Genomic DNA, 26,225 nt, shown 5'->3' with positions numbered 1-26,225 from the left:
AAATAAATGTATATTAGATAATTAGTGCAAACAATAAAGTTATAAATAAGCTGTTATTATTTTTGTGACTTGTCCACATTTTTAGAAGGGTGTTAAACGGCTAATCAATTTTTAGACAAGGTTTTATCTTTCAATTAACTTATTAAACACATCTAATGTCAAGCAATCTCTGTCTGGGTAAGAAAAAAGGGGAAACAGCAGCTTTTAGTCTTTGCTCCTCGTTTTACTCTTGAGCTTCAGAAGTTTTACTGGTTTTTCGATCTAATATAGAAATATGTAGATCTTGATATGGTCCCCACAGCCTGTCACTCCTCGACCTTTTCTCTGCAGCTGCAAAGGTCATGTGCATTTTTACGGCCTGTTCCAGCAGATGCCTCCACCCCAAAAGCATTAGCCTGTACCATTTCAGAGCAGAAGAAGCAGGAGCTTCTGTTCTTGAAACCCATGGAAAGCAGCTGTCATTAGAAGCTCGTGCAGGTGAAGTCTCTGGGAAAGGTGGTACAACAAGTGCATCCATTCGTTTCACATCCACCTCCCTCCACCAGCTACAACTGTTGCCAGTTCTGAGTGGAGAGTTGCAGAAACAAGTAGGCCAGAGCACAAAGGAGCTCTGAAAGCCAATCGCTGGGATGGTGAAACGTGAGCTTGAGAGGCAAAGGGAAGAGCAGAAAAGGTGTCCTTCATCTTAAAAAGCTCTTCATCCAGCCGAACATCTGAGCTGCAGACGGGCATTCAGGGCGCTGGAGGTATTTCCGACCTGAAACTGCTTTCCCGTGCCCCCCCACCTCCTCATACGCTGCTGTTGTTTTCCACATTCATCTCTGCTCTTCTTCTGCGTGGGTGGTTATGATTCACCGCACATGAGTCATGCCTCTCCGGCTCCAGCTTCATTATTTCACCAGGGATGCAAACTCCACATCGTTGCACACATTAGCATGTCCTGATTGCACATGCACAGCTCCAGCTGGCCCCCCTGCACAGCGCCGACATTTCATTTGATCACGGACAGTTGGAAAATGATGGTCAGGCTCATAATGAGCTCCCATTTCTTCTTTTGCTCAAATGAGATCAGTGGAGGAATCGTTTATTTTTTTGTTTTGTTTAGAGCAAAATCATCTGGAAGTACATCAAAGCTTCCACCTGACTGTGTCAATCAGTTGCACATCAGCATGAGGTTTCTCAAGCTAAACATAATGCTCCTTTACACACAAGTGGATTAAGAATCTAAAATCCAAAAGAAGAACAATAAAAGCTATAAAAACATTTCTGCATTTAAACAGGAAAATGAATATTTGATGAAAGAGAGCCTCCAAACTAAGTGTATTTATGTAGTGACTGCCACGTTAAAGAAAGCATGTTTATTATTTATGAAAGGTGGATTCTAATTGGTTAATAAAGCAAAAACATCGACGCTGAAAACAAATGGTTTAACTGTGCCATGTAGACATTAAAAACTTTTTTTTTGTACATTTTCGAAACAGTTTTGGGTTTTTTCTTATGATGGGGGGACATATTTAAAGAAAACTAAACTCAAATTTGCATTTCTGAGTATTTCTTTATTTAAATTGATGAAAAATGCAGCCACTTACAAACAGATCCATGGACGCCTTGGTTTTCCTCGTCCGAGCTGAAATCTGGATCAAAACTGTGCAACTGAATAGCTTCAATATTGCTCGTTATTATTGTTGCAGCGGTAATGTTAGGTTGGGAGTGTGAGGGGCTGTAAGTTAGCAGGAAAGCTTGTAAACAGAGAACTCTCTGCAACGGGAAAGGCCAGGCGGGTGCGGAGTTACTCCCCGCCAACTGTCCCGCCCTCAACTCAGAGGCAAATGTGTGAACTACTGCCACTCTGCAGAAACTATGTCCTAGAAAATGATACTGATTTTTTGATTTAGCCTAAAAACAGCACAGTCATATTTAAAATACCACTGGGAAACTGGGACTTTAAACAACTTTTTTTAACTTCAGCAACCAAAATTTCATTTTCATCCATTACTGCATGTTTTTCTGCAAACCACATTCCAAACAAACAACCAACATCTTCTTGTAGTCGTTTTTCTCTTAATTACAAGCACACCCACCTGCATTGTTTGAGTATAATTCTGTCCTGCAAAATTCATAACAACACATAATTCATGTCTTGAACTTCTAAGGCTCTTTCTTTTAATTTTACTCATAAAATGAATCCTAAAACAAAAACAAATTCTTTCTTTTAATATGTGTTAAGTTTCCTTTCCTAACCACATTCTTCTTTTGACTCGTTTTCACTGCCGCATGCTCCTAATTACCATTTCAGCATCAAGTCAGAAACCTCTTGGGAAGCATCACTGAGGCAGATGATACTGTTTATGTACTTAAACTAATTTGCAAGTGTATTTGCTGCTGGTTGTTAATTCTCTCAGTCCTCTAGCTGAAGTAGCACCTCGCTATGACATGGCCTGCATCCCACTGCTCTTTGCACTGGCCTCTTCATATGAATTGAGAACGTTGCGTGAGCTGCTGACAATATCTGGCAAACACATGTCTCATCTTGTAATGCAAAATATTTCTCAGATTTTGGACATGTTGAAGAGCATCTTGGTTGATACATAATCAATATTCTACTTGGTGTCTTCGAAATTTCAATGTAATTGTTCTCTGAGTGTCTCTTAAACTCACATAACAGTTTCATGTTTCATCTTTTCACAGAACCCTTCAAAAACACGTGTGTGTGTGTGAATGTATGTAGCAATTTTTTTATTTATTGGTGAACAAATACCATCAAATACTTGGTTCCATTTTGATCTAGACTTTTGCTCTTTTCTAGAAACGTAAATTCCCATTCCGTTCATCTTTTGATGTATCTTTAAACGTGTTCCCAGTGGTCTTTTAATTATGATCATGCCGTTTTTATCCAAAACCCAAAAACCTGTGTTGTTTCTGCAGTTGTTCATTAAAAATGTGCCTCTGAGTCATTGCCGGGACTGTTGGTGTAGAGCAGTGTTTTTCAACCAGTGTGCCGTGGGAGATGGCCAAGTGTGCCGTGGGAAATTGCCCTCATTAACTGATCTAAAAACATTTCCCATCTCCAGGATTTTAGCTCTCTGTTCATCCAAACATCCTGATAAAACACTGAGGAGTTAGGAATATAAAAGATCGTAAAATACCTTTTCTTTGCGTTTATTTTATTTTATTAAAGACATTTTGATAAGAATGACGTACCGCGATTCAGCTGCACCTTCGGCTGTATTTTGGAAAAGTCCCGTGTTGGGGGGGTTAATCACATGTCATCGGTCTGACCAATCAGAAGTGCTTAAAGTCTTCACTTCCTTGTCCCGATTTAGCTCGTAAAGTCGCTCAGTTCTAACAGAAATACCAGCTAAAGCTCGTCTTTAGCGGTGTAGCTTTCCACAGAATCCGGTATCAGACCGTGGAACAAGTGAACAAAACAATGAAGCTCCGAAAACCGATCTTCGGCCGTTTTATGCACTACATTTCCCATGATGCATTGGGTTGTGAGAGTGACAGCGCAAAAGGAGATCTGTTGTTAAACGTCTTGAAACTAACAAACACACAAACTGTTTTTAAATCTTCTAACTTAACTTTTATTGCATCTTTTAGAAAAAAACAGCTGCAGTTTCCAGCTTTTTCTGTAACAATTATCTCAAAAATGCATGTGAGATTGTGCAGGGGCTGTAGATCAATACAGACTATGAGTTTCTCCTTTTTTTTTTTTTTTTTGGATGCTGGTGTGCCGTGGGATTTTTTTTAAGGTTAAAGTGTGCCGTGGCTCAGAAAAGGTTGAAAAACACTGGTGTAGAGCAATAACCCCTTCCCCTCTTTCCCCTCCCCATTGCAGAGAGCAGGAAGCTTTTGGCCTGCCCAGCATATTTACTATGTCATACCTAAGCTCTTTTTTAAACAGCATTTTTCGTCTGCTTTCACAAAGATTTGTATGAATAACTATTCAGAAATGTAATTTTTAGCTTAATTTATGTCCTCCATCCTCAGATAAATGCCACAAAGGCATGTGAAAAATAAAAACAATTTTAATCAAAGTGAGTCTTCAAAGATCAAATATCAACTCCTCTTGCACTGCACTGGACTGGTTCAAATCTTACCTGGCGGAAAGAACCATGTGTGTCAGTTTAGGTGGTTATGAATCCACCACAGCTCGGGTTTCCTATGGGGTCCCACAAGGGTCGGTTTTGGGACCTCTTCTGTTTTCTTTATATCTGTTACCTTTAGGGTCCATTCTAAGAAAACACGGCATTTCCTTTCATTTATACGCTGACGACAGTCAGATTTATCTGCCGCTTAAAAAGGATAATCTCTCTGTGACGCGGCTCCTGTCATGTCTCCATGACATTAAGGACTGGTTGGCCCTAAGTTTCTTGAGTTTGAATGAAAAGAAAACAGAAGTTGTAATTTTTGGACCGAATGATTTTAGTGGACCATCCCCGATTGATCTGGGCTCTCTGACTGGTTTCTTAAAATCAACTGTTTCTAACTTGGGTGTTAAATTGGAGAGTAATTTTAGGATGGACCAACAGATAAGCTCTGTAGTGAAGTTAAGCTTTTTAAGCCTTAGTCAACTTGCTAAGGTAAAATCTTTTTTAATACCTGCACAATTTGAAACAGTAATCCATGCTTTCATCACGTCCCGGCTGGATTACTGCAACTCTCTTTATCTTGGACTCAGCCAGTCGTCTCTCTTGCGTTTCCAACGTGTTCAAAATGCAGCTGCTCGTCTTATGGTTGGAGCACGCAAGAGAGACCACATCACGCCGATCCTAGCATCGCTTCACTGGCTGCCTGTGCATTTTAGAATTCATTTTAAGATTCTTCTGCTTGTTTTTAAATCTTTACACGGTCTTGCCCCGCTGTACCTCTCTGAGCTTCTCTCTCCCTATTCGCCGGCACGGTGCCTCAGATCAGCTGATCAGATGCTTCTGGAGGTACCGAGGTCCAGATGGAAGCTCAGAGGGGACAGAGCTTTTGCTGTAGCCGCTCCGAAGCTGTGGAATACTTTGCCGCTGGCCATTAGAGAAGCCCCTTCACTGTCCATTTTTAAAACCCGTTTAAAAACCCATTTTTATGCCTTGGCTTTTAGCCCAATATGAGACCACTGTTTTTCTAACTGTTTACTGTTTTCTATAGTTTTATCTCCCTCTGTGTTTCCCCCCCCTTAACATGTTTTAATGTTTTTTACTATTGTGTTCAGCACTTTGTCTCAACTACTGTTGTATGAAAGTGCTTCATAAATAAAGTTGAGTTGAGAGTTGAGTTGCGCATCTCTGCTTTTTTACTTTTTATGCTTTATGCTCTTTAACATTTAACTTTTTGACTCCTACAGGCTTTCAACTCCGAGACGGACAACTTCAAGTTGATGTATGGGGGCCACCAGTACCACGCCAGCTGTGCCAATTTCTGGATCAACTGCGTGGAGCCCAAACCCCCCGGCCTCATCCTGCCTGACCTGCTCTGAGCTGCCACGGCAACGATGCGGGGTCTAATTAGGAGTTTGTCACCTCGCAGTGAAAGCAGAGCGAGGACGTTAAAGTCACTAGATCCGTCTGTATTCCTCTTATTTTCCCTTTCAGTTTTCGACCCTCAGCTGTCGGTCAGACCGCCCGTGTGATGACCCGTTCTCCCTCCACGACCTCATTGTTACACATCCAGACAAACCACTAAGGTCAACAGAGGAGGCCCTTTGAAATCAATCACTACTGCTGCTTGTTTTCCTCTTGATTATGGGTGAAAGATGAGTTAAGACTGCAAAATAATCTTTAAGATATTTTTAATTAGGCGTGCAATACTGTTGAAAACACTGGTAGCAAATTTTATTTTGTTGTTTTAATGTTACTTTGGTTCTTTTTTTATTTTATTGTGAAGGAAACACATTGAAGTGAAACATTGTACTTGAAATACATGCATCTACCAGAAGTTTGGTGGAAGTCGAAGTATCTTATGATTTATGTGTATAAATACACACACTCACCACCATTAAACTGTTCAATGCAGTTTAATGGTGGTGAATAGGAATAAATATTAAAATATGAAATTCAAAGTTTCTGCTGTACTGTAAGACAGCATCACTGTTTTATGTGTGGTATTGAATGAATTCCTCTGAATGTCTTTTGCACTGATGGGAGGAAACCCCAGCACCTATTTGGGGGGTATTTATGTATATTTTAGATACTTTGAGACAAAGGAGTGAATATGTGGCTTACATACAGGGATAAAAGCTAAGAGTTAAAAGTGAAAGAAAAGACTTTTGTGTCCGGAAGAGTTTGGTTTTCTGTGTACCGTGTTGTAACTATAGAAAAATGGAAATGAGACTCCAATAAACATTTGTGCTTTCAGGACATTGTGGTGGTCTTTGGATTTTTGGGGATCACACGTATCTAAACTTAGACAAACATGAGGTTTTAGTGGATTATTTGTTACAGTGATACTACTTAACAAGAAGTCGCTGACTCCTATTTTCTTCTTAAATGATGCCACATTGGCAAATAATGTGTTTTTTTTTTTTTAGATGAGCAGCAGAATTGAGTTTGGGTCATATTCATTAAAATGGTCCAACTTCCCATTTGATTTTAAAATATTTCATAAAAATAATGAAATGACAGTTACACAAAATGAGTCGAAACAAAAAATGTGCCCATAAAGTATACATTTGAAATAGATTTTTAAATTATTTTTGCAGTTTTTTATGTTTTGAGCTACTGGGACCCACAGCTGTGGGCATTGGCCCTTCCAGTGGTCTTTAGGAGTTTGCTGCAATAATTGGCATGTCACAGCTGACTGATCTGGATGGAACAACCAAGTCCAGCTTTGTTTGTAATGACATCTACTCAAGGCTACAGACGATGTCGAGGTCAACATAAAGTCCTCAGCAGAAAGCACACCAAGATGACAACTTCTCTTGTCAGCGTAAATTTGTAGGATTATTTGGCTGACAGCTCTCCCTCCAGACAATCCAGAAAAGACTAGTTTTAGCCAATCTCCAGGCCTGCTGGAAAGCACACTCCACTCTCAAGCTGGGAATCTGAACCTGTAGAAGAACCTGATCAGGGATGAATGAGTGCAAGCGTGGAGTAAATGGTGATGTCATAGTTTGGGACACCGTTTCCCCCATCAGGAAAAACAAGGCATACTGTCATAAAAATAATCATTTTAATTCAGAGAGACATCAGCAATTCCATATCTTCTAAGTACCACAACCTGGCAGAAGAACTGGATGCCACAGTGTGACCAGGCTTTTGACCAGCATGAATGAGGAGGTGTCAGCTGAATATAGTTCTTCCACAGAGGCTTGTTTAATGAATAGATTATTTAATTGCCTTTTTTTCTTTTTTTATATAATGAAATCATCAATTCAAGAATCAATTGCAGAATTGATTGGGATAATTGGTTAATATCACAAAAAGATAACTGTCTTATGCAGTGCTGCTTGTTTTTCTTCGTTTCCTGCATTTCCTTCTTTTGTCTTCTTTTTTTCTGAGTGCTCTTCATTTCTGTCATTTTACCACACAAATGGAAAAACATTCTCTTGCTGGGCTTCGCTGGCGGTCAAACTCAGCCATTTCAGCAGAGATGTCTCGGGGCTCGGGGAATTTTCATTTTCATTCTCCCACTCTTCAGGTGTGTTCTCCAGCACTCGTTTTATCTCGTACCATTCCCTATTTCAATTTGAGAGGAAAATGAATTCCTCTCTTCTCACCGTGAACAGCAAGATTACAGAAAATCACAGGCGCTCATATCAATTACTGAAGAAGACTGTCAGCCTGAATCTCTGCGTTCTGTTTCCCTCATCAGTTGTCTGAAAGGCTGAGCGGAAATAATTGCTTCAGAAGAAATGCGGTTCAACTGATGCCTCTCTTTGGTGTTTCATGGCCGCAGCCCATCATCATATTGGTTCCACCTGCAGAGGCTCCTGTTTGGGATCCATTCTGGCCCTGCTGGTCACGATGTCAGCAAGTTAAAACAGCTTTCTTCATAAGAATAATTCAAGGTGACAGTTGGGAGATCTAAAAAAAAATGTATCAATTTGTCCTTGAGTTGGTAAAATGAGAACCTTTAAAGACATCACAAAACTCAGTTATCTAAAAAAAAGGAGATTCAGTTCTGAAAGTGGGATCATAAGCTGCACCACAGGGAAATTGACTGACAAGCAAAGATTGTTCTGTGCGGTCAAGTAGGACATTCTGCCAGGGCTCCTGGATGAATTTGAATACTTTGGCATTTGTCTGGCAGTTTAGTAAATGTAAATTTAAAGTCCTGATCATTGTAACCCTTGTGCTATCCTAGGCACTTTAACAGTGGGAGTTGGGTCATCTAGACCCACTAAACAGTGCACTGAAGCTTTTTTCTTCAATGATTTGTGATCTTCACTGGTGTCCATGGATTACATGAAATCTTTCCACCTTTATCCACCTTTGACATGGTAGGGAGAACACGTATATGTAAGGGTGGGGTCATCTAAGATAGCACAAGGGTTTAGTAAATTTAAACAGTTTGTTTTTGTGCTGAATGTAGAAAATAGACTGTTAAAAATTCTGATTTTGTGGTTTAATTACAGAAAGTAACAAAAATGAAGTGATAAAGTCTTGTCAAGCAGATCAAATGCATTTCATTCCTACGTTTAGAAAATGATTGCAAATATCGAAAGGTATTCATGCAGTTTTTTGTCCTGGCAGAAATACAGCTGTAAAACGGTACTAATGTTGGCTTCTGATCAAAAGCAGCAGAAGTGACAGCACCTCATAGCCCCGTTAAAAGTGTGGCTGCACACATGACGGCTTTTCTCAGTTCAGTGCAACCTGAATACAGCTCATGCTCACAGTCCTGCAGCTCCGTGTCTCCACCATCAATCAGGTCAGACAACTGAGGCTTCAAAGACAGCAGACAGATGAGTCACTGTTACGCCGCGGAGGCGACACACTCCATCAGCAGCCCGCTGAGGAACAATGACTTGTTTCATGACAAACACAACTTCTCTGCTGCAGTAACTGTGGGCCTCAGCCAACTGTGAGGCTGTTTTCTTTTTATTTTTCCTTCCATCATTCTGACTTATGGATTCTTTATGCATGCACCCTCTGTTTTGCATTTTCATAACCACCAAAGAAAGAAACAGGATCTAAATATGCCTCGTGGGGCCGTTATCAAGGCCTCCAGATGCTTCTTGCAGTTGTGTAGTCAGCCATTTTCCATGTGGCAATTGTTCAGAGTGAGAAACACACACTTGGAATTAAACCAACATTCACAACACGTGTTGCAGTGTCGCTAAATCCAATTGTCAAAATGGGAAAATAACAACATGACATTAATTAAGGCTGGAAATCTTGTTTTTCTTTAAATGGAATGTCAGTGTTTATAAATGATTTGGAAGCGTAGCTGAAGTTCATGCTGATCACTGAAGGTCATTAATGGTTGAAACCCAAAAAAGAGCTGCAAATCAACAATGCCCTGAAGCTTTCAAAGCACATATTTATGTCTGAGATTCCCACACATTCATGATTGTTCCATAGGTCAGAGATTAAGACCTTTGACCCCTGAAAAAAATTATTTCTCAACATCTGTCAGGCTCTGTAAGGATTTTACATAAAGTCTAATTTTACAGATTCTCTCACATTTGTAGAAAATGTTTCCCTTTAAGAGGGAAGGAGACATGGCTGCCTCTCCCAGCATGACATTGACATTCACCTTTCCATCCAATCAGTCTTTCAAGATAACAGCAACACTTCTAAAGTTGGTTTAAAAAGAATCAACAGAAGATTCAATTACAATAAAAAGAAAAACACTTTTTTCTTGGAATAAACATAGAAATATAGAATTGTGTTTTCATTTCATCCCGCATGACCAAAAACCAAACATGCCCGATTTAGGTTTGTGGCTCTTTACCATCAACTGCATTCTATTGATTTGTTGTCTTAGTCTCACAAACTTCTTTGATGCAGTTTGTTCTGCATGACCTTCTCTGCTGGAGCCTGGTCTGCTCCGATGCTCAGAAAGATGCAAATGACTATTTGCTGCTTTACTGGCAGATGATGATACACTGCTGCTGCTGCTGCTGCTGCTGCTGCTGGGGACTTTAGGGGTAAACTATGCTCCAGTAACCACCTGCATGTACTCACATTAACACGGCATGGAAACAGGGCAGAAAAAAAAAACACATTTCGGTGTTTGTTTTCTTTTGCAGCAAATTTCTTAAAGGCACCACTTTGAGTGTCACTGCAACACTGAATTTGTTTGTGTAGAGAATAGAGTTGTTTGTGGCGGCTACCACTCCAAAAGTCCCTTAGAGGTGTGGGCACAAGATGAATAGTACTCATCAATTTCTGCCTGCTGGTCTGTAAGCACAGCAAATGATAATGAATGACAGAATGTGTCTTTGACACATGAACAGATGTCTGAGGGAAGAATGGCTTTGCAGACCTAAAAAAACCTTTGAATGAAGAGATGCTGCAGCATTTCAATGTGCCAGAATTTCCTTTGCCTGTAATTTAAAAGAAAAACTAGCAGACGCATTATGTTTTGTCATTAAAATAAGATCACGGATTTCCAATGTTAAAAATATCTTGAAACATTAAAGCTTTAAAAATCCTATAATAATAGAACAGTGAATTGATTGTTACATTCAGGTAAAAGGCCTATAGCTTTATACTGATTTTAGCGATATTTTTTTCTCTGCAGCATATCTACAAAAGGTTTTCTGACATTGAATCCTTGTGACAAGGTAAGAAGCACATTTCACCTAACTTCAGTGCGATGCAGATTTGGTGCTTTGCATGAAAATCTCCTCTCTGTCAGTCAAAATCTGAGGAAATTTCTCATTCTGTGTCAAGCACAGAAATGAGATTTATGGAGAATAAAAATAATGCTGTTTAATACTTTGCTGAGCTGGGGGGGGGGGGGGGGGGGGAGTCAAAGACATCTGCTGTGTAATCCAGTGTTCTCAAGGAAGAAAGGCAATCGCACAACCTGCATCTTGCCGTACATTCACCTGCTTTTTTTGGTGTTCCTGCTCTCCCAAGCATGAACTTTCCTGGTTTTATTGTGGAATGATCAGTGGTGCCCCTCGTCTTGTCACATTCTTCTCTCACTGTCCGTCACCCTTTGCCATGGCTCTGCTTAGTCATTTCATGCCTTATTCTGCTGTGTTATGTTCTGATGTGTCCTTGTTTTGTCATTTAACTTCTGCTTAATCCTGTTGTGCTTTTGCTTAGTCACATTCTGCTATTGTTTAGTCATTTTGTGCTTTTGCTTTGTCATGTCATTTTTTCTGCTTGGTTATCTTATGTTTATTTTTAGTCATGTCACATTTATGCTACAGTACAACATGCTTACTCATGTTACACTCTGGCTTGGTCATGTGGCACTTTTACTTTTGCATAGTTACCCTTTTTGTTTATCATCCTCTTGGTGCTTTTGCTTAGTCATGTTACACTTTGGTTTGGTTATGTTATGGATGATTTTGCTAAGTCAAATGACAGTTCAGCTTGAATATGCAGTACTTTTGCTTTGTCATGTTAAGGCTTGGCTTGGTCATGTTGTGGGATGTTTCTGCTTAGTCGTGTCTTGCATTGTGTTGGGTCTTGTCGCTCTTTTATGTAGTTTTAAATGTTCTGTCGTAAGTGTCAATATCCGTTTAATTCGAAAATCACCTTAGTTTTGTCCAGTCTTTCTGTGTTTGGACCCCTAACGATTGCACATTGAACTGCATACCTAAAATTGCAGAAAAAAAGAAAAAAAAATCACAGAGAAGTGCATACATATAAATAAAATTTTGAGAACAAGGGTTATTGTGGTAATGTGACAGGCTGAAGCTACTTTCATCTGGGGAAAGTTTCTCCAGAGGAAATCTCACGTCTTTTGTTGCGGTCTGAATGCAGTGACTAATCTTGTCTTTTTGAACTTGAAAATTGTCTTTTGACAAATCATCGTATTCTTCAGTTTAACCTGAACAATTTTTATGGAAATTGCCAAGAAAGGGAAAGACTAGAAAATGGCAGAAATACCTTTTTGCTTCACTCACTGACACATCAGTGGCTTTTGGAGATCTTTCTTCCATTATCAGGGAGATTGGTATTGATGAACCAAATTGATCTTACCTGTAGATCAAAATTAATCGAGTTAAGATTGTACTCATGAATTAAGGGGCACAATTTCTGTTTAATGAAGGGAGCCGGTTTAGCTCGTGCTGGTTTGCGGCGCCTTCCGTCCGTGAAACCAGGATTCGACTCCGGGCTGCTCCCTGTTCCCTTCTCTACCTCTGTGCCGGTCCCAAGCCCGGTTTGAGAAGGTTGCGTCAGGAAGGGCATCCGGCATAAAACATTGCCAAGTTTACCATGCGACTTGTTCGCTGTGGCGACCCCTGATGGGAGAAGCCGAAGGAGGAAGAATTTCTGTTTAATGACCATTTCAACTTCTTCTTAACAAGCCTATCTGCCAGTGTTTGCACTACTTTGCTATCAGCTCTTTATTTTATTAGTCTTAGTTTTGAAAGCTAGAACTTATTTTAAAAAAATTCAATTGTTCAAATGTAGAATAATAACATAAAAATATCTTGCATATACCTTTTGTGTTACTGTATTCTTTAAGAAAACGGTTTTTATATTGATGTTAATGATGTGCTTATTTATCTTATGTTCATTTATATTTTTCCTTCCATTTCTAAGTATGCTTTTTTTAATTGCATTTTTGTATATTTTTAAAGCTCATATTTTAAAGATGCGCCCACTTTTAAACAGATTGCCACCCATTCTCCCCTCTAAATCAGCAGCTGTTCACCAAACAACATAGAAATATTCACCACATATGGAATCTTCAGAAGAAAACCAAACCCCAGATGGACCTGGTTTAGCACACAAATGTTCATTTTGTGGTCTGGACCTTAGTTTGACCCGGTCTAAATGCAAATTTAGGGCAAAGAGAATGGGACAAAAAGCAGCCTTCATAGAGCTACCACTTCTCTGAAGCAGCAGATATAGTCTTTAATACATGATCAAAAAGCACTACAGCAACATACTGTGGTCACAGGACAGAGCAGTCAACCCTGTGCTACACAGGAGCTTTCGCTCAACTTTGCTGGCATTTTTCACAATTTCACCTTAAAATAAAGGTAAATGCAACATCTTAAATCTTCACTTAAAGTGGACTCTTATCTTTTCCCTTCAATTTTTCCGTTTAATATTTTTCTGCTAACTTTTCTGTAATGCTACTGTAAATCGAGAGCAGGCTGCTGCTCCTCACACTGAATAGAACTGCGACACGATACTAGCACGGGACACCACGCCAGGAAACGGACATCAATGTCAGAGCTGCAGAATCACAACAAACACCTTCATGGAGTCATCGCCTCCACTGGCGCGCCAAAGACAGACCGACAGACAGAAAGCCCCGTCTTCACACTTTAGATTTTTTTTTCTTTAGTTCGCCATCGTTTGGTCATATCTGGTCCACAGGATTCTGTTTCTGAAGTTGCTTTACTCCTACTCAAACAATAAACAGAGGCACTGGGTGTTTGGTTAAACTCCACTGATCCAAACACACTAGTGTTTAGTTAGTAAGTCTCACACATGTACAGCTACACCACTCGTTTCTCCTCACTGTGACTTTGGGCGGTTTGCTCAGGCTCTCACAGGCCCCAGTATGGAGCCAGGCTCCTGCGGTCTCTGTCGTAAACGTCCGGTATGACCCCATATGGCGTCTGGACCATCTTGACAGAGTTTCTGCCGAACAGCTTCCTCTCGTACTCTATGAGCTGGCGCCAGAAACCGCCGTTGGGCCTGATGACGGGCCGGCGGGCCTTAACCCAGGCGTGGGCCTCAGCCAGAGACACGCGGTGGTACTTCATGAGGTACGCCAGGCACAGCGAAGCGGAGCGGCTCACTCCCGCCGCACAATGCACTAGCACCGCCCCTCGTTTGCGTCCAACGCTGTGGATCTTATCGGCCACGCTGTCGAAGTACAAGGAGATGGGCGAGTGCGGCATGTCTGCCAGCGGGACCTTCACATACTCCATGTGAGGCCAGTTAAAGTTAGGAAGCTCAATGGTGGCGTTGACCACACAGGTGATGCCTTTGGACAGCAGCAGGCTGCGGTTGGATGCAACGTTTCCTCTGCTGAGGAAGAGGTTGGGAGTGATCTGAGCGATCCCTCCCAGGAGGTTGCCATTCTCCTGGAGAAGCCTGGGGACTGTTGCGGGCACCACAGAACTCCGGTGGTGGTGGTGGTGGTGGAAGAAACCGTGGCTGCGGGAACCCATCGATGAATCAAACGCTCTTCAAGGAAGTAAAAAATGTCCAAACAAGAGGATTCTCAGGAATTTAAAACCATCGTAGTGGAGCGAGACCAGTCAGGCAGCTCCTGAAAGACAAAAACAGACTTCAGTGTCTTTCCAAATCAAACATCTTTCTATCTTAGTGTAGGCAGACAAACAAACGCTTCAATGAGGAAGATCAGAGCAGTTTGCAAACAAAAAAATCCTTTGTTTTCATGGCTCCAGTGCCAAGATGTAATCCACATTTACAACAGAAAAAAAAACCTAGACAAAAAAAAACCTTCAGGTCTATTTTAAACAAACCACTCTGATGCTTGAATCCAATGCAGCCACATCACCTGTCGGTACGGCGCTCTCAGGCATCGTGTGCTTCTGTTACAGGTCTGTCTGCCGTAGGTGTTGACAAAATTCAGGTTGACTGGCCTCAGTTAACCCTCCGTCTGACATGTGGGTGCAGTCTCCCTGCAGGCAAACGCACATCTCATCTCATGTTCAGCCATCCACAGCTCCACATACAGATTACATCTCGTCTCTTGAGCTGCTAGTGCTGCTGCCGGGAACATCATTCATTGGTCTGCACTAAACTGCACGGGGCAAATAATGACTTAAATCTAAAAAAAAAAAAAAAAAAAAACTGTTTTCATTCAGGTGGACAGTTTGGTAGATTCCAACATGCAATTTAAAAATATAGCTACAATTGGTTATTAAAGGTACAAAATTGACAAATACTGACTTTCTTGCCCCACTGTGTGTTAACACAATGCCAAGCAGTTATCGCAGACCACAACTTTCTACACATCAGTGTAAAAAGGTTTGTAAAAATTACTTATAAATTACTCTAAGTTTTCTTTTTCTTGTGGGCAGAGGCACCAACTTCCAGCACTAATAAAATTTAAGGTATTCCTTATCTTCACTGCTCTGGTTAAGCATATTTTCTGCATGTTTTTTCTTACACATTTTTCCATAAATTTCATCATGTTAAGCCTATTTTTCACCACGTGTTCAAAAACACGATTTCTCCTAATTAAAATAAAAAGATTTCTAAAGAAAAGTTCTGCATGTGACAGTAAGAAAGATACTTCACATGCAGAGAAACAAAGACAGCTGCCATTCTTCCCAGGTATAAACCAGTTTCCCTTCAGGGTCAAGAAATTCCCCAGAAAATACAAAACACGGTGGTGCAGTGGTTGGCGCTCTCACCTTAAAGCAACAAGGCCCTGCTTTAAGTCCCAGCTGGGGGACCCCAAACACAACCACAAATTAACCTTTCTTTGAAATTAGCATGTTGCATACATTGGGTTTTCTCCAGCTTCTTCTTAGACACCATCTAAATTGTTACTTAAGTGTCCCTATAAGTGTGTATGGGTGTGCGATTGTGTCAGACTGGTGACCTGGGTGTATCCCGTCACCAGAGCCCATCCATTTAGAAGATGGATGAATACCAAAAAATTCATGGATATAAAATTGTCCATATCTGACACACTTGTACGTTGGCCTGGAGGGCAGATTAAAGTGAGTTTGTTCGGCTGACCTAACTCCCACGCAAAAAGTACATCTCTGTATTTTGGTATAAAACAACAAATTGCTTCCCTGTGAAATTAGGCTTTAAGAAACATTCCCAATCCGTTCTGTTAGGTTTACATTAACCCTTGTGCTATCCTAGGCACTTTAACATTGGGAGTTGGGTCATCTAGAACCCACAAGACAGTGCACTGAAGCTTTTTTTTCAATGATTTGAGATCTGCACTGGTGTCCATGGATTACATGAAATCTTTCCACCTTTATCCACCTTTGTCATGGTAGGGAGAACACGTCACTGTAAGGGTGGGGTCACAAGGGATAAGGTGGGGTCACAGGTGACTATAAACATTTGTTCGAGATGAACAAATGTTTATAGTCACCTGAAAAAGAAAAAAATGTTCTTGCTGATCCTATTTTTTTCCACATTTTTCTATAGCTTTAATCAAGTTGGCTTGTCAGGTGCCTCAATAAATGTATGTGGTCTCACGTGGAACATTTGAAGTGTTTGATTGACAGATCACAGACCAACATGGACAACCACTGCATACTGACTATTTCTGGTTCTAGCATGGTGGCGTTCATATCATGAAAAAAATAACGACTAAATTGACTTAATTTAACTGGAGCCAGAAGTAAGTCAATTTCTATGGTCGATGTCACACTCACTCACTCCAGTTCTCTTAGACAGTTATTGGCATTACCACAGGGTCAGAGTCCGGCTTGTTCATTTATTCAATGTTTTCTCTAATTTCTGAAAAACACGACCACAGAAACAAAAAAAAAAAAACCTTTGTGTCAGTTCAACGTTAACCAGGAAGTTACTGGTACATCATCAAAAAGCTGTAAAAGCTGTTATGTGAGTTGAAAGTAAATTTAAGTGAAGATGGGAGGAGAATATTTTACCACGACCAACATCCAAGCCATGGTCATATGTGTCCATGTAGATGCACATATTTTTTCCCACCTTAGTAAAAACACAGTTTTTTAATAGTGATATTTGGCAAATTTTATAATCAAAGCAAGTTATTTTTTGTTGTTTTTACACACAACTGCACATATTTTAATAATAAGTGTCTCTTGCTGTTAACAGCAGATGAACAGAGCCAACACACCAGACATACTGCAGCTGCCCATGTTGTGCATCACCCACACCTTGACTCTTATTCTTTTATGATTAGTTAGTTAACAAAACCCTGGTCGACCTTTAAAACCCTCACGGAAAGACTTCATTCTCCACCTCAGATAAAAGTTTAGTTTCAAGGATGCCAGCCTACTGTTTTAAATAGATTTATAGCTTGGAGCTTGCACCAAAATAGAAGTCACTGCAGAGCAGACTGTATCACCCCGAGGGTTGTAACTGCTTCACTTCAACGTCACCCTTGAACTATGAAAAAAAGCATAATTTCCAATCGATCACAGCTGTGCCATCTCAGCATGGTCTGCTTCCTGATGCTGGAGAAAAGGGAGGATTTCCGGATGAAGTCCCTCCCTGTTTACTGCCAGCTGTCAATAACCGCTCTCACAGCTGTCATGGAGGTGCTGGCATTGCAGCTGTTTCCCCTTTTCTTAGTATCGCCTTCAGTAATAAAAGGACGAAAATAGCATTTACCACCAATATCTACAGTACCTGCATGTTCTCTGGAAATGACTTAATCTAATTTTAAAACAATTTTGTCAGTCAAAGCTAATTATACATTTTCTGAATCAAATATTAGAAATGTGCTGCAGTTTTAAGATTAGACTAAATAAACTTTATACACAAATGCAAGGTCAAGGATTTATACACTTAAAACCTGGGCTGCTTAATCCAGGTCTTTAAAATCAACTCCATTGCTTGTTTTTCCTTTATTCATTCAATTTTCTGTTCTGGTTGACTGAATACATCTATGTAACTAAAGAAATAGACAGTGCAGACAATAAGAATAGTCAAGGAAGGTGGTTTATCTCACGTTACACATTGAAGTCTTTTAGACAAATAGTTCTCTGTCCATTGCTTTGGGCACCTCCACCATGAGACAGTTGGGTCTGCACCAGTTTTATTCTCCTCAAATAGTCCATTTTTTGTTTGGGCAGTTGTAAAAGCTCACCTGAACTCTGGTACTAAACTAAAAAGTTAGCCTGAATTTGGCTAAAAGTGAGGATCAAGGGTTCACTTGCAAGCGAACTCTGGTGTGGTTCACTACAATATGAATGCAGACTGACCATCCAGTAGACTGAGTGAATATATGAGAGTGTGTTTTTCAGGCAGAAAGCAAGAACAATCCACAATGTAAACTTAAAAAGACAAATCCTGATAAAATCTAAATATGTCTTGTCTATTAACATGGTGTAGTGAGAAAATGAAGGTTTTTCGTCTAAATATGACGTTTTTCATCTTTGCACTTTTTTTCCACCCCAGTCAAAGTTTGTTATAGCCAATACAGCTGTTTAGTCCACCCTTGAAAGGGCAGTGTGAATGCTGACCAAACCAAATAGAAAGGGGGACATTGCACATTAAATGTTCAGCTATGTTTTATTCTCTTTTTATTGTTATTATTGGGTTATTTGATATATTTGAACACTTTTTACCTATATATCTTTTTAATGTGTGTTTTAATCTACAGTGTGAGAGATCTGATGGGTGTATGGACCTATAGACTCCCATGTAATTTCCCTAGAGATCTATAAAGCATCCATCTATCCATCCATCTATTTAAATAAAAGTGTGACTTTTGTCATTATCCAATAAAGACCAAAATATGTTGATTTGAAACAATTCTTTAAAAAAATGCCTCAGTAAATGGAGGCAATGGATTCAAATCAGAAATATTTAACTGTAGTTTAAACTGTAGTTTACTATGACACACTAAAGGTTAAGAAATATTTACATTTTCATCCTTAAACTGTTATCTCACAACATTAAATATCAAAACATACCTTTTTTTCATGTTCTGTAAACACAACACTGATTCCCATCTTTTTCTGCTCAACCCTAATCTCTGTATTTCTCAGGTTAGACCACAATGACCTTGCTAAAGTGATGAATTGCTTGAACTGTAAAGAGTTTCTGGATGACATAGTTGGTGCATTAATTCTCATATCTAGCAAAAAAGATGAAAGCTGTGCAGCAGGAACCACCGTCCAATCAACAATACAGATCTAGCACATCGATGAGGTGAGGATAAGAGAACCCAAAATTTTGCCGACTGGCCCCTTCCAAAGTGCTGATGTATGGTTCCATGGCGCTGAGCAATGCTGATCTGCTCCATCCACATGGTTATTTATACCCCAGGCTGGGCACGAGGGAGGCAGCACAGAGCACAGGAGGGAGCATTATGCACAAGCTGTCACCCAAGCAAAATCTGTTACTGTAGGTTAGAGACACTGAAGCTCACTGCCAATCAAATTAACACCAACAACACCATCAGACCATCAAAATGATCAGACCCAAAGCCAGAGTTCTGGGTCACTTTGCATTTATTCCAGTTAAGTATTCGATGTATTCAAACAGTCGCTCAGTCATCTGGCTCTGTCAACAGGTGGACCCAGATCACAGATCTCCTGATGCTGCTCCCACGCCGGTAAGATTCCTCCGGGGTCCATTTCCCCCTCCATTAACAAAAAGTGGAAATGTGACCCACCTGCTGGAAAACGAATGCAGCAGCACTGATGGAAACCTCCCTTTCACGAGATCAGACCGTAGCCTGGTCTTTTTCTAAATTACACTGTGGGGTAAGATGACTGAAAACAGACAAATACCAGCAGGGAAAGCCAGTATTTTTTACGTGCTGCTCAGAAAAAGATGAGCTAGGGTTGGGCGATGTCCCCTAATTTGGCCGTTGACGATGTTTGCTGTCAACCATCGGGATGGACAATGACATCGTGGGGGGGGGGGGGGGGGGGGGTATTTTTTACATTTTTCGTTCTTATATAACTGCTATTCGTTTTTTTGCTTTTTTCATTTTATTTCCCAACTAATGACTAATCCGCGATGATCCAGTATAAACTGAGGGAAGTGACTTTAACAAAAAAAAAGTAACAAACAAAATAGAAAAGAAGTAGTCCGCTCCCGCACTTCACTAGTGAAGTGGACCGGCGGAGCGCAGACTTACAGCTTTGTGTTTGAGGGGAAGGGGGGGGGGGGGGGGTGCTTTGTTACATGAGCGCTATGATTGATGAGATTTAAGACTGCGATCCGTCCCGCAGCTCTAGGGGTACATGCAACCGAACTCAGAACCGGGTCTAAAAGTGTGTGTCACAGCACAGCTCGGATCGTCAGCACACACACAGCAGTTTGAGCTTCAAAGCAGAAATGTCACTCAGTCCTTAGAAAACATTCAAACAATCACGCGGATTTGTGTTTCCAGTCGTGTCCCGACTAAATAAAGGCTGATGTTATTCTTACATGTTTACGTGCAGCCAGCAAGCAGCACCACCCAAAGCTAATGTTGTTAGCCCGTGTTAGCATACTGCTAATCCTGGCTTCGTTCAGAAAAAGCACTGACCGTACTGACCACACGGATTAAAATTCAAATGATGAGCGAACAGGTGTTTCATAATAACCGTAACATTATTAAAAGCACGTTTAGAAGATCATCTCGTATTTTACCGAGCTGACATGTCAATGTATATAGCCGCTCGGCGCTGTTTAACATTGTTTTGTATTGAATTGTTACATTCAATAAAGTTTGAAAAAAAAAAGCCGCTGGCGGAATTTATATCCTTCCGGTTTTCAAACCCTACTGCGCATGTGCGAATGATTTATTCCGACGTAAAGTGTGACCTTAGTGAACGTTTTTATATTCTGAAAACATTTTTCTCGGCCCATCTACACGGTTGGATTCTAATCCGACCATTGATCCCATCAAGATATTTTGCACATGTAACCGCGGCTTATGGTGTCGACGCGCAACGTGGCGGGGGCGTGGCATCACGATGGTGGTCTCTCCATCTGGATGTCAGTCACCCATCACGATGGACGATGATATCGTCCATCGGCACAACCCTAAGATGAGCATCCACTCAGAGGGAGAACTGGGCATGAGACGGGTGTGAGCAGTGAAGAGGATTTACAAACCCCTTAATTAAAGATAAAAGTAATATATATATATATATATATATATATATATATATATATATATATATATATATATATATATATATATATATAAAATGTAAGCTTCTTTAGACAGAGTTCAGGAAAACAAAGTCTCACACATTTCCTTTTGCAATTCAACCAAAGTCACTCTAAAAGTCAACTTTAAACTCATTAAAGCGATCAAAGCAGCACAGACCTGACCTTTGACCTTTAACTTTCAGGGAATTTGATGTTAAAAATCTCATTTTCCAATTGGTAAAAATACATGTATTTTTGGCATGAAAATAGTGCCATTTGCATCTTTTTATCCACCATTTGAACAGGAAAACTTATAATAAAAGCCCCAATCTGGCTTTGAAATGCTCTAGATTTTGGTGTAAAAATGTATTTTAACTGTTTTGAGGAAACACGCGGCTAACTTTGTTCGGTTGCGCGTGAATAAGGAGCGCTCTTGGCGCACGCAACCCTCCTCCTTCCTCCTCTTCACTGAACTTTAAGCTTCAATCAAAGGTGCAGCATCGTTTTTTTTTTCTTCTGCGGCTCCCCGGGAGGTCAGCGTGGTGCTGAAACTGCCTACCTCTGCTGAACTCCACTCACCAGTCAGAGCCGGCTCGGCTCCTGTCACGCATCCACGGGCAGTCCGATCACACACGCGGCCGAAAGGACGGCGAGCAGCCGGGCGGAAACGAGCGACCCTCGGCGTGCATCATGAGAGAGTCTGGGGGAGAATCCGCACATCCGCCTGGACCGACGCTGCTGGCTGAGCTGCGTGAGGTATGAGGGGTGATCAGTGCCCCGCAGAGGAAGAGGAGGGAGGAGGAGGGAGGAGGAGGAGCATCTGTGCTCACCAACAGGATTCCAGGCTTTTCTATTGGAAGGTGTGTTTGAGCCTGTTTCACAGCTAAGAGGTTAAGCGAGTCATGGATTTTGCAAACATTTCCGAAGCATTGACGTGGTCTTTGAATGCACCACCAACACCTGACAGGCAAGAGACATTTTTAGAGAATCACAATAAACAGAAACAATTCAATAAAGTCATAAAAACCTAAAATTACGACATTGTGACAAGAACAAATAAACAAAATATTAACCAAAAACAAAATAATGTAATAATAATGTAAAAAGTTAGATAGCAATTATTAAAAATAACTTAAGCTTGTTTGCTACAGAGGATGAGTATCACAAAACAACTCCACGTTAACACATTTTGAATGAATAGTGACATTTAAATATTTACAAGAAAAGATTTTGGTGTTAAATTGTTGTATAATCTACTTTAGCATTAAATCTCATGAAAATATACAAAGTAACTTCCTTTAGGTAATCTCATTTAAGCTTTAATACAAATAAACAATAATATAATTCTGCATGGAGTTTTTAAGAAGTTGACAGGTTTAAGCATTTAGTTTTGTGTGTTTTTTTTCTCTCCACCAATTTCACAGTTTGTTCCCTTAAATCAAACCTTGTGATTTAACCCTTGTGCTATCTTAGATGACCCCACCCTTACATTGACGTGTTCTCCCTACTATGACAAAGGTGGAAAGATTTCATGTAATCCATGGACACCAGTGAGGTTCACAAATCATTGAAGAAAAAAGGTTCAGCGCACTGTCTAGTGGGTTTAGATGACCCAACTCCCAACATTAAAGTGCCTAGGATAGCACAAGGGTTAAGCTTAATGTTGGATAAGTTAAACTTTGTTACCTGGATAATTGGGTACTTGTACTTTCATTGAAACTTGGCTAAACATTGACTGAGCCTGTAGCTGCAATGTGATTTGTAACTTGAAGACCATGGTCCATTTATGTCTTCTAATTTTGACTTTAGTACTGAATGACTGTCCTTAAAACAAAAAAATGACATATTTCATCATTTTCGGGCCTTCAGAAACTTGACTCAATATTTAATGATTGATTTTGTAAAATGTCAAGTTGATTTTTTTTCCCCAAATTAAACTTTTCTGCTCAGCTAAACTAGTTTTAATGAAGGCTCAAGGGCAGCATCTTAGATCTGGAAGCACAAGCGGAGACATCATTTGCATCATTTATGAACATCCCACACCAAACTCCCAAAATGTTTAGTCATATGAAATATGTGTGATTGCGTTGCAGGTTCAAATCCCATCAAATCTGCTGAACCACCTGGAATTCTTTGACCCACAGCAGCCCAGACAATGTGCTTCTGCTTGTGCAAGCCGCTCTTTTGCACACATTATCAATTTTAATGTATCAGGGAGCTGCAGAGAAAACAAACTCTTCTTTGGGTTTTCTTTTTATACCCAGTCTGATGAAATGTTTTCTGTCTCAGACCTTCAGAATTGCATTTGTATCTGGAGGGCTGTCTGTGCATCCTTTGGAGAATGTATCCATGATTAGACAAGTCAATTATCATTCAAAGGGCTCCTGGGGGAGATATTACACTAACCATAAACCTGTGGATCAGCCTCAGTCACTCCTAATTACCCCCTGAGTTTAAGAGCTAAAAAAAGGAAGGATGAATTGAGTAAATGTGGTGGTTAACAGGTGGAAAATGGGCATTAGAAACCTGTGTGAGGCATACATCTGCAATCCTGCACGAATGCAACCTTTTCAGATGGAAGATAGATCGAAGTTTGGCCCCATGAGGAAAGTGTGGCACAAAATGCCCGACTGAATTTTCCATTAGAACGGAGGAAAGGAAAGTAGATGGATGGAGGGGCAGAGACATCCATGCTGAAATGTCAGATGAGTCAGAGGCATTCTGGGAAGACGCTCCCGTGTAATACTTCACAACGGTCTGCCATGGTGGCTAAACATTTACATTGACACCACCATTCTAATAACAAGCAGCTGCAGGTTGAACAAGCAGGAGCTGACACTGATTAACCTGGACCGCCTGTGACAGCAGCCAGCTGATGGGCTCCACAGAGCGGAGGCACTTTGACCTCAAACCCTGTGTACTTACAGACTACGAACTGCTCCTTTAACAGTACTGCTAATGTAAACGCATATTTAATTAATCAGGGAAAAAACTGGGGGCTGACAACATTTTCCCCACCCCGATGAGTTTGTAACCTGAGCTCATCAAAAGATCAGTTTCATCGGCTAATAAGAAAGATTACCCCGAGAAAGCAAAGCTCTCGCCAGCCCGCCTGTAACGCTAGAAATGTTTATTTCTGTCTGCAGCTTGTGCGTAAGCCGAAGGGTGGTAAGATGAGGAGAACGGAACGGTTTTGTGGTCAGCAGAGGTGGAGATGCAGAAGAAAGTGTGTGGATGGTGGTGGTGGAGGGGGTCTAAATAAAGTCCCTGCTGATCCCACAGGCGACACCATTGCTCCAGATGTGACAGCTGGAAATAGCAATGGAGGGGACGGGCTGGGCAAAGGGTCTCAACGTCCCTGCAGAAGGCGACATTGAAGCCATGTCATCTTTGCATCTTTGAGGTCTGCGGTCGACTCGCTGCCTTCACAAGTGTCAGGAAAGTGGGCACATGGAGGAGGGGGGGGGGGGGGCAGCAGGCTTCCCTGCTGAGGTTAGTCACGACTCCTCTGCCAGCAGATGAGCTCCAGCAACAGGGTGAGAGTGTGCGCACATGTGCGTGCACAGGCTGCTCACGAGATGCCCCTCCTTTTCTCCTCTCTTCAGACACCAGTGTGCCACAGACCTGGTTGCCAAGGCAACCTATTGTGTTGATAGGTCCACCTCACATAATCCCCAGCTCGCTATAACAGCCAGATGAGTGTGTATGTGTGGAACAAATGTAGGTTAGAGTCTGGCACAGCACAGGTGTGTTCTGCTCCCTCTGTTGATTTGGAATAGATCCCTGTGTGTGTATTTGTATGTCCTATAAAGTGTCTCGCAGCAACACACCGAAGCCCAGGGCAGACATCTTTCTCCCTTCTTCCTTGAATAACAGCGATGTTAAAAATCGATGAGACACCCGGAAAGGAGAAGCTCTAAAAACAAATTCATCGATATCTTTCTGCTCACTTTTCAGAAGACGCCAGCCTCCTTTTTTTCTCTCTTCTTAAATTGCAGAAAGATCTTGGATTATGAACTCAGTGTGTCTCCGTTTAGACCACATCAAATCTATAATTATCAGGCATCTGATTTCCCAAAGTCCAGAAAAACATTAACCTTATGCTGCACAATCTTTTGATTTTCAATTTGATAAAAAATTTATAAACTCTTTCAGAATTAAGGTCTTATTGAAAGTCCAATCCACGAGTAAAGATTGTCCAAAGGTATTCTAGCAATAATAATCCATCTTTGAGTGAACAGAGATTTGAACGGTGTCTTTAAGCAGAATTGTGTTAGGCTGAATCTCCCTTTTAAGTCAGTAATTAGATCCTTTTCCCTCTGAAGGAAGTCAGCATTTGTTCACCTTTCTGAGGAGTCAGGCCGTCTTTTCAGGCAGTCTGCCTGCGTAGGTGGCTTCAGAAGAGCTACATTTCTGCACACACTCAGTGCGCTGACATTGACATCTGCTCCATCTGCTGCCCTCCTGCCTCTCCAAAACAGAAGAGGAGGCTTCTGACAGAAGTGAGGGCAATCCGCTTTAGCAAGAAGAACCTGTTGGGTGCTGTAGTTCTAAAAAAGGCTGTTTTCATTTATTTATTCATCTGAGACATTTTTTACTATTTTAGAAAAATTTTTTTGGACATTTTGCATTTTTTGCCAAAATGTTTGAAGAGTTTTAAGGTAACACATCTCTCAGTTACCACTCACATACAGATAGAGCAAAAAATGGTGTGCAAGTAAGGCTGTTGTTCAAAAATATATTAATTTTACTGTAAAAAAATAACTGACACAGTGACTTCTTGACAACAATGTCTGAGATTTACTAATTCAGTTGTCCTCGATAGAAAATTAAGCATAATGTCAACATTCTTTTGAATCAGACTGTGCACAGGTTTAATTTTTGTGTAAAGTTTTTAAAATTGGAGTCAAAAAAATGTTGTTGTTTGAATCCAGCCTCTAGTGGGCATTTGAGGAACTGCCGCATTTGGTACATCCTGGTTGGCATGGAATCTATTTAAACCTGATTAAAGCATTTCTGCACTGATGTGTGAAAGCCTGTGAGATTCAACATAAACCTGAGGAACTTGCTAGAGGTTTTAATGCAGCTAAACGGAGGCACTTCAGGTCACAAACACTCTATCTGAAGTTGCAGCAATGCAATTTCATGTATTATCTTTCACTCAGACACTTCCAACTGCGAAATGTTCATACATTCTGTTAAGCACGTTTTTTAGGGTTTATAGGGTGGTTTACTGAAACGCTGATGATGTGGGTGTCCATGTAAAAAAAATGCGAATAACACTGCGTGATATGAGACTATCCCATCTTTCAAGTCTAGTTTTGAAAGATTACTTATCCAGAT

At 40.7% G+C, this 26,225-nt stretch overlaps 2 protein-coding genes across 10 annotated transcripts in view; one reads left to right on the top strand and one right to left on the bottom strand.

Annotated features, from left to right (window-relative positions):
• synrg (synergin gamma) overlaps window positions 1-6,347 on the top strand; it is a 34,666-nt gene extending 28,319 nt beyond the window's left edge. For all 7 annotated transcript variants that reach the window (XM_020708168.2, XM_020708167.2, XM_020708169.2 and 4 more), the window contains one exon: window positions 5,336-6,347. In XM_020708168.2, the coding sequence (XP_020563827.1) occupies window positions 5,336-5,467 (132 nt within the window). In that variant the 3' untranslated portion in view covers window positions 5,468-6,347. The remainder of the gene's footprint in view (window positions 1-5,335) is intronic.
• Window positions 6,348-12,936: 6,589 nt separating this feature from the next.
• On the bottom strand, window positions 12,937-21,718 carry dusp14 (dual specificity phosphatase 14). Of its 3 annotated transcripts, none has more exons than XM_023961785.1 (3): window positions 21,462-21,718; window positions 14,605-14,728; window positions 12,937-14,352 (listed from the first exon to the last, which is right to left on the bottom strand). In XM_023961785.1, the coding sequence occupies exon 3, from the start codon at window positions 14,249-14,251 to the stop codon at window positions 13,622-13,624; it is 630 nt and encodes a 209-aa protein (XP_023817553.1). In that variant the 5' UTR covers window positions 14,252-14,352; window positions 14,605-14,728; window positions 21,462-21,718; the 3' UTR covers window positions 12,937-13,621. The 3 variants fall into 3 exon arrangements, with proteins under 3 accessions (XP_023817553.1, XP_020563821.1, XP_023817554.1); XM_020708162.2 differs by lacking the exon at window positions 21,462-21,718 and adding an exon at window positions 16,458-16,555; XM_023961786.1 differs by lacking the exon at window positions 14,605-14,728 and having other exon boundaries at window positions 21,462-21,675.
• Window positions 21,719-26,225: the final 4,507 nt, after the last annotated feature.

This window comes from Oryzias latipes, chromosome 13, assembly GCF_002234675.1.
Source record: "Oryzias latipes chromosome 13, ASM223467v1".
Lineage (NCBI taxonomy): Eukaryota > Metazoa > Chordata > Actinopteri > Beloniformes > Adrianichthyidae > Oryzias > Oryzias latipes.
This window is presented reverse-complemented; position numbering and strand designations above follow the sequence as displayed.

Coding starts and splice junctions, on each gene's coding strand:
- dusp14 (XM_023961785.1), bottom strand. CDS start 14,251: ATGGGTTCCCGCAGCCACGGTTTCTTCCACCACCACCACCACCACCGG.